We start from the raw sequence: 8,593 nt of genomic DNA on the forward strand, positions 1-8,593 counted from the left end.
TTTCTCGATTTGTTCCACCGGGTATACGAGTATTTACATGCAACTCTTTGGCCCTTGAGCTCGACTTGGCCTGGCATAAATGCCAAAAGCGTCATAGAAATCCACTCCAGACGCGTATGGCGTATGCTCCACTAGGTATGAGTGTGTTTCGGTTACCCTTCAAATGGAAACGGCCATCATTTAACCGCCAGACAGATAGACATGGAGACTGGGAGACTGGGAAGTCGGGTTTTTTGGAGGCGCTACGTATGATGATGGACCAAACTGGATGGAAAAAGGGGGGTGATTTGTATGGTACTTGCGTCGCTGCGCATTTGTGTGTCGGTTTATATATACCGTATAGGAAAACAAAGAAAAAAGAAAGAAAAAAACAAAAATGATTTATCACTCGGGCCGCTTGTATCTGAGCTACGGTTTGTCCGTTGACTTTGACGGCCCGCCGACCAAAACTCATCCAACCCCTCCTCCCTCGACGCCCCTGACAATGCGTGAGGATTACAAAACAGCAACTCATGTGCATGATAAATTAAATTAGCAAAAAGCCAGCTGGAAATGGTAGAGCAATCCCGCAAACCCACAAACCATTTATCGACACAGTTTTTGGTTTTTGTTTTAAAAAAGTTGTTCATTTCATTTGCATTGTTCGCTGGCGAAACAGAAAAATATCTTTGTTGTTTGTTGTTTGTCGTAATAGTACATAGATTTTTAAATGTATATATAGTATATAAATAGTTGTATTCACAAAATTGAATTATCCATAGGGTTATACATTATCGTAGAGCTGCGTTAGAACTAAACTTAGGGCTGATCATCGTATATTACAAAATGATAAAAATAAATAACAGTTTTGGGCTTTTATACTGGTACAAGTGTCTTATGTGAGGGGTGTTTTATTTTGTTTACCCCGATTCTTTTGAATCTCAATAGTTTCGAACTGATTTGCTTAATTAATGACGAGTAGGCGAGTGTGTGCTGAAATAAATGCTCTCTCTTTTCGTACGTTCTATAGGCAGTTGTTAAACATTTACTCGTATAATATATGCGTAGATATACGTACTTTGGGGGCATACATATGATGTATGGATGTATATAGAGGGTACCTCATACATAGTTGTTCTTTAATATCAGTAGTTTGCTTTAGTTTACACAGTCACGTACATGCAGACACGCACATTGATATATCCATGAATGTACTATATGTACTATATATAATTAGCTATGCATATTGTGTATGTGCCACGCCAGTTTTGCGAAACTTTTATTACAATTATCGTTAGTTTTGGTAAGCGTAAGTGTTTAAAATGAGCTTTCTGTTTCTGTTTCTGCTTCGGTCTCGGTTTTGTTCATTTCACCGCCCATATTATTATTACGATGTAGTTAACCGCGGAAAATCTTCCTGGTTCTCTCGGTTTGCTAGCTAATTATTTATGCTTTTTACATACAGGTTACAGATTACTTGACAAATGCATTTATCGATTTTACGGCTGTGGCATACAATTTACATGTGTACTTGAATGTGATTATTGAATTATCCCCATACGGTTACAAATTTGTATCTCTGTATCTATATAAAGGTGTTTCTGTATATGTATCTGTACTTGTGTATATCTATGTTTGGGCAGTAAATACGGTATTGAGAGCTATTTACAAATTGATGGAGGAGATGCGTGAATACATGGACAGCTATTCCGGTTTGATGGCAATTACCAAGTCAATTATTGAACAATCAATTTGGGGCACACTAAGTCTCTGAGGGATGCAAATGCAGCTTGGCCCTTGGCAACTCCATTGGATACTCGGTAATCTTTATACTCGAGGTTCTGGAGTCCAACTGATTAAAACCATATTAAAAAGTTATCACAAATTCCCCCCTCGGGCAATTCTTGGCTAGGCAAATGCCAGATGAAGACCAAAGTTCGTGCTCATGTGAGGGAGAAAACTCAGTTTTGCTGTGGTAAAGTTTTGAAACTTTGAAATGGCATTGTAGTAAGTAACATCCCTGCTTTCACTTTCTCCCTTTCTCCCTCCACCCCGCTTGGATACACACACTTGACATGACCAAGGCCCCAACTGCATCTGTATCTTGTATCTTGGGGCTGTGCTGTGTGTTTGTTTAGTGCATCTAAAATGACTTTACACTGGATAAACAAAATGATATACGTTAAAATCTGGCTGGCTAGTCTCAACTTCCGCATCTCGTTTGTTTCCCCGCCCTTAGCCTAACTCGCACATGTATTTTAGTAATTAAAATTATGCACAGGAACCAGTCCCTAAAGAAATCACTGTCACTCTCCCAGAAAGCGGTCGGTTTCGCCCCCTCTACACCAGATACGCCTGGACATGAGGTCCTTGCTGTTGGCCGGAAACGGCTGTCGGATTTTGCTGTTGCTGCTGTTGCTGCTGCTGCTGCTGGCTGGCCTTGGAGCCCAGGGTTCCGGCCTGGGCCTGCTGATGATGCAGCTGCTCCCGCTTGGGCCGCCAGGTCTGGGCCCTCTGGGCAGCCTCCATGCCCAGGGCTCCCGCTGCCGGCATCATCAGCATGTGCTGCTCGTTGTCCAATGTCGAGTAGTCCGAGTCGATGCTGGAGTATATGTGCTCCGAGGGCGGCCGCATCCCATGGTGCTGGTAGTACTGGGCGTGCAGGTGATGGTTACCATTCCCACCGGATCCCGATCCGGATACCGATCCCTGCTGCTCACCCCGCCTCTGGGGCCTGGGGCTGGGCGTGGCCGTGGTGGCCGTGGAGTAGTTCTGTTCCGCCGGCACAGAGGCGGTCACAGCCACGGATTGTGGAAGGGGACTTACCCCATCCGCCGGTCCGCAGTAGGCGGGCGGCGGGGCCTGGCGGTAGAGCAGGCCGGGACTGGCCGGTTGCTTCACCCGCTCGTGGCTGTGATGGTCCAGCTCCAGCGTGTAGTTGTTGCCCCTAAAGGTGGGATAGTCCACGGGCAGGGCGTAGCGCAGCTTCTCCCAGAAGTGCCTATCCGAGCGGCGGATCCGGTGGACAGCCGATGTCTTTAGGTAGGGCAGCAGCTCTATGTCGCTCTCCGCTTCGAAGGCCACCTCGGGCTCCTCGATGATCACCAGTTTCTGTGGCCTCCCACGCAGGGCATCGTGAACGGAGCGGCGCAGTTCACAGCGTGCCCACTCCGTCTGCAGGAAGTTCCGGGTCAGTAGGATGACCACTCGCCGCGAAACCCTAGTGGCCTCCAGCAGCTGGTAATGGGTGGCATCATGGGCCAAATCCCGATGCTGCAAGCAGACCCTCAGCGGTGGTCTGCCCGTCTCCAGCTGGGCAGCCAAGTGCTGGCACACGAACTCCGAATCCTTGGCGGAGTGGAGGAGCACGGCGTCGTAGAGCTTCTCCGACTCCTCGCAACGTGGTCCAAACACTCGAACGCCGTAGTGGGCGAATATCCATATCCTCAGGGATTCACGGAAGGCGAAGATCATGGCAATGACCACCAGCAGAAAGACGAGAGCCAGTGCAGCAGCCAGGAGGGGAATATAGGATTCTGGAATGCCATGCTGCAGCATGGAGCCACCGGAGTAGTAATCCGTGCACGCAGCACCTGTGGCATTGAAGTCCAGCTCTCTTTTCTCCAGAGCTCCCCCATTCGATGGGCTATCCTCCAGGCTGGAACCTCCAGTTCCCGAACTGGCCGCCATGCAGTAGATATCCTGGGCATCCTGGACTATCAGGGCATTATCCGCCACATAGGAGGTGAGAGCCTGCAGGAACTGACATCGGCAGCTCCACTGATTCCTGCCCAGGCTAATGGAACGAAGTCTTGTGCCAAAATGGGTGGCATGCATCTGCCAAATGGGCAGAGTAACCAGCCGGTTGCCATCAATCCGGATAAGCTCCAGGGCGGCCAAAGGAGCCAGTGTGGCATTCTCGATGGTCGTCAGCTGGTTGTTCTGCAGATACAGTTCCCTCAGGGAGGAAAGCTGCTCGAACTCGTAGCCATGGAGGGTGCGCAACTTGTTGTCCGCCAGGTGGAGCAACTGCAGCGAGGCCAGGCTGGCAAAGGTGCGATTCTGGATGGCCGCCACCTGACTGCCATTCACATACAGAGCTCGCAGGTTCTTTCTGCCGATGAAAGCATGATTCTTCAGCACTGGGAAGTTGTTGCCATCCAGATAGACCACACTCGAGTCCATGGGAACGCGACGTGGCAGCTCCGTGGTCTGCTGACCACCACAGTCGACCACGTTGGTGGACCAGATCTGGTCGTGGTAGCAGGTGCAATTACTCGGACATGTCATCTCGCAGTCACAGGCATCAAAGTCACAGCAGTGACACAGGGCGAAGCAATGCGACTCATACCGGCAAAGGAAGTCCTGCGGACGCAATCCACTCAAAGGACGCACTGCAGCACCGCGGGCATGTGGCATCACGCACTCAATGTTGGCCATATCCATCACCCGGGGATGCTGACGAGTGGTCAGATTGTTAATCCTCTGCAGCCAGTCCATGGTGCAGTCACACTCGAAGGGATTACCGCCCAGGTAGAACTCGGGCAATGGCTTGGGAGCCACCACTGGAGCCACTCGCAATTGCTGCAACTGCAGCTTACTCAGCTGATTGGCATACAGATCCACTCTGGCCAGATTCGCCTTATCCACAAAAGCATTGGGCTGCACATTTCCAATCAGATTGTTGTTGATGAACAGTAACTCGATGGTGTTCGGTATCGACATGGGTCCAATTTCCGTGATGCGGTTATGCGAGGCATCCAGGGTCTTTACCCGAATCTCCTCCTGCAGCTTGTAGTAGTTACCCAAGGCCTCGATGTAGTTTCCATGGATATCCAGCCACTTAAGATTCGAGGGAATAAAGGCGTAATCAAACCACACCAAATGATTCTCGGAGAGATTCAGCCACAGCAGGGAAACCAGAGTAGCAAACACTCCATTGATGTCCGACAGGAAGTTCCTGTCCAGGCGAATGGCCTCCAGTTCGTAGTTCTTATCGAAGGATCCCCGTTCGATGCTCTGGATGCGATTTTTGGCCAGGTTCAAGACACTCAGACGTGGCAAATCCTGGAACATACCCACGGTTATGTTGCCAATCTGATTGTCTATTAACCGCAGACCCGTCAGCTGGTGGAGATTCTTGAAGCTCTGGTTGTCGAAAGTGCGAATTTGATTCTCGCCCAGGTCCAGAGTGCGCAACATGGCCAAATCCTGGAGAGCACGAGGCACCTCATTCAGCTGGTTGGAACTCAGGTCGAGTTCCTTCAGATCCGAGCAGTTCTTAAACACAGCCGGCTCCACCACGCTAATGAGATTATTATTCAGCGTGAGCTTGGACAGCACATAGAGTCCATTGAAGAGTTTGTCATCCAAGGTATGCAGACGATTCTCGGCGAGATTGAGGGTGTGCAAATTGTACAGCGGCAGGAAGGCATTATCCTCGATGTGGCCAATGGAGTTGTTGCGCAGATTCAGGATCTGCAGGAAGTACAGCTCCTTGAAGGTGCGGTAATCGATCCGAGTCAGAGCATTATGGGCCAGATTCAGCACAATCAAGCGGATCAGTCCTGCAAAAGTGGTGTTGTCCACGTGATTGGAGGTCAGCTGGTTGCCGGACAAGTCCACCACCAAAAGTTGCTCCAGTCGATGGAACAGGCCCTTGGGCAGTTCATAGAGCTCGTTCTGCTGCAGATGGATCTCCCTCAGCTCCTTGGAGCCAGCGAAGAGTCCTTCGGGCAGGGTCTCCAGGTGGTTATTGCTCAGGTTTACTATCCTCAGAGAAGCCAAGCCGGCTAAAGCTTCACCGGATAGTTCGGAGAGATTATTATAAGCCAGATTGAGGTGCTGCAGCCTCCGGAGCCGGGATATTCCCCAGCTTTCGCTTACGGATCTCAGCTCATTGTGACTGGCGTCCAGGACCTGCAGCTCACTGCCAGCACTTCCGGAACTTCCGGCTCCGCAATTCATGTCCGCGAAGCCCAGCTGCTCGGCGGTGCGAATGCGATTGCGGGTGAGATTCAGCACCTGGAGATTGCCCACCGGGCAGAGGAAGCCAGCGGGAAGCTGTCGCAGATTGTTGTCGCCCAGGTCCAGATCGGTGAGCTGCTTCAGGCCGCCCAGCGAGTCGGGGAAGAGCTCCAGGGCCCGCGTGGGACCCCATTCGCTGTTGTGGGTGCTCAGGCGCAGCGATTTCAACGTGGCCAATCCCTCGAAGGCATTATTGGGCAGCTGGAGCAGCTTGCACCCGTCCAGACGCAGTGCCTCCAGGGTTTGCAATCTCGCAAACACCGCCACCGGCAGCGAGGATTCGAACAGGTAGAGCTCGCTGCACTGGATGGTCAGCTGACTGCTGCCATCGGCGCCCTGGAGATCGAGTCCCGGCTGGCGCTCGATCAGGCGGAGGGCGCAGTGCACCGAACTGCTGCCGTTGTACGACCAGGAGCACTGGTTGGCAGGACCACTGTGCGACGGTGAGACCGGGACTGGCGAGGCCACCGGCACATTGGACAGCAGCGAGGAGTAGTCGCCGGATAGGGAGACCGTGGCAGCGGCTCCTGTACCGGCGCCCAACATGGCATTCGCATTCGATGACTCGACGCTCTCCTTGGGCGCCAATGAAGCTCCGGTTTGGGGCAGGGAACTCCAGGACAGCCCCAACAGGAGCAGCGGCAGGATCGCCGCCATGATGGGGTAATGTGTGTTTGGGAAGGGGGTCCTAGGGTATCTGTATCTCGCAGATACTCTAAAAGGGGTGTTGCTTGCGTTTTTCGTGGATTTATCTCTCACTCTTGGTCACCGCGAATTGACATTTTTCCGAGCCACTGTTTTCACTAAGCGCACATTTTAACTTGGGTGTATTTGGATTTTTGCACAACTCTCGTTTCAGCGCTATCGTGTAAAATTTCTCTTTCACTTGTTCTGTTTCTCTTCTTTTCTCTAAGATTTTTTTTTTAGTTAGTTGACTCTGCGATTGGCGAATTGAATTGTGCGTGGCCCACACGTCCGAACCGTACGGCACTCGCACTCGAACTGTCTTCAGGTTTGCCACAAACTGACGCTCGAGCCTCGAGTTGCCGCTGCCGCTGCCACGGATGGCAAAGTATCTCGCGGATACGAGCGTTCCACCGAGCAATGGCGCATGAGCCCTGCTCTCTGCTCTCTAAAAACCCAAAAAGAGAGGGTTTTTAGTTACCTTCTCTGCCGCTGCCTGGCGTAATGGCGCCACTGTTCCCGAGAGAATCTGAGAAAATGAGCGAGAGAATCTGCTTGAGTGAAAGAGATACATTTGAGTGAAATTGTTGTCTGAATTTGTGAATCAAACGTAAACATTGACTGCGAGCAAATAGGAACTTGAAATTCAATTGGGAATAAAATTGCGTTTGTCAATAGGTAGTTATTATCACATAAATCAACAAATACTGCTAAATTAAATAATGTTAAGGGTTAAGGGTTATTAATCATAACTCACTGATTCCAAAAGAGACTAACATTTATTTTTGAAAATAACCCATTTAAATATGGCTTATTTTTTAAGTGTTATGAAGATACTTCCAGATTTAAGCACTAGATTTGTCTGTACTTAAAAGCCGAAACAGAATATTCTTGAATTGTGTCTATCATAAATCTTTAAATTTACAAACATTATTTTCTTTTGGGTAACAGAACTCTACACATCAGAAGCAAAGGCTGATTCCATAATTTATTATGGCATTTTGTAGGAACATTAAAAGAATGTTCATCAATAAATAAAATACATACACTTATTTCTTATTAACCAGACATATTTAAATTATTACCCAAACAAACTTCACAAAACAATTTAAATTCCTGATTTTGGTTTACCCTGCTCTCCGCTCTCCAGCTCTTTCATTTCCCGTATCTCGCATCTCCTATCTGAAAACTCTCCCCGCTCTCTTTCACTCGATAGTTTAACCCGAGATTCTCGCAGAATCACTCCCCTACCCCTCGAAACCTCTGATACCCTGCTCTATCCATGGAGATTGTTATTGTTACCATTAACTCACACGCGCCGCCAACAGCAATCGCCGCATGCATATCCGTCGGATACTTTTCCCAGAGTTCTGCATCTCGGCATCTTCTAATTGCCGCAGCTGCAGCAGATAATCAAGCGGCATGCCATTTTGTCAACGCTAAAAGATGTTTAACACATTGCCTCGATCGTTGCACTAGATGGATATCCACTATTCGAAAGATACGCAGAACGCACTGCAAGATGCGGCTATTTATAGAGAAAGATTGTTTAGACAATGGCTGCAGTTCGTGTTTAGACAATTCGATATACTTAGGAGCAGCTAGCTGTGTAAGGCCAAGGCCGCCTGGAGAAGTTTTCGAGTGGCGAGTGGTGAATCGTTTGCCACCTCCGGAGTTGCGTACGCAAAATGTAATATTTATGAATGCTGCTGCCCTCATACCAGGCCAACCATAAAACATTCTTTTAGGGGGTCCTCTCTACGTCCCCCCCACCCAAGATGGAACTTTTGTTTGTATGTGGAAGTTTCTCTAATGCATTTATTATTCATAAGAACTTTTTCATTAGGAGGCTGGGGCGGCACACAAGGCAGAAAAGACAGTTCCTAGTGCCGAAACAAATATC

General features: G+C 49.2%; 1 protein-coding gene across 1 annotated transcript; it reads right to left on the reverse strand.

Moving 5' to 3' along the window:
* Positions 1–629: 629 nt before the first annotated feature.
* Positions 630–6,993, reverse strand: LOC119550128 (toll-like receptor 7). Its single transcript, XM_037858624.1, has one exon. It carries the CDS (start codon positions 6,661–6,663, stop codon positions 2,320–2,322), a length of 4,344 nt encoding a protein of 1,447 aa, XP_037714552.1. The 5' UTR covers positions 6,664–6,993; the 3' UTR covers positions 630–2,319.
* Between the last annotated feature and the right edge of the window lie 1,600 nt (positions 6,994–8,593).

Source organism: Drosophila subpulchrella, chromosome 2R (genome assembly GCF_014743375.2).
Source record: "Drosophila subpulchrella strain 33 F10 #4 breed RU33 chromosome 2R, RU_Dsub_v1.1 Primary Assembly, whole genome shotgun sequence".
Classification (NCBI taxonomy): domain Eukaryota; kingdom Metazoa; phylum Arthropoda; class Insecta; order Diptera; family Drosophilidae; genus Drosophila; species Drosophila subpulchrella.

Coding starts and splice junctions, on each gene's coding strand:
- LOC119550128 (XM_037858624.1), bottom strand. CDS start 6,663: ATGGCGGCGATCCTGCCGCTGCTCCTGTTGGGGCTGTCCTGGAGTTCC.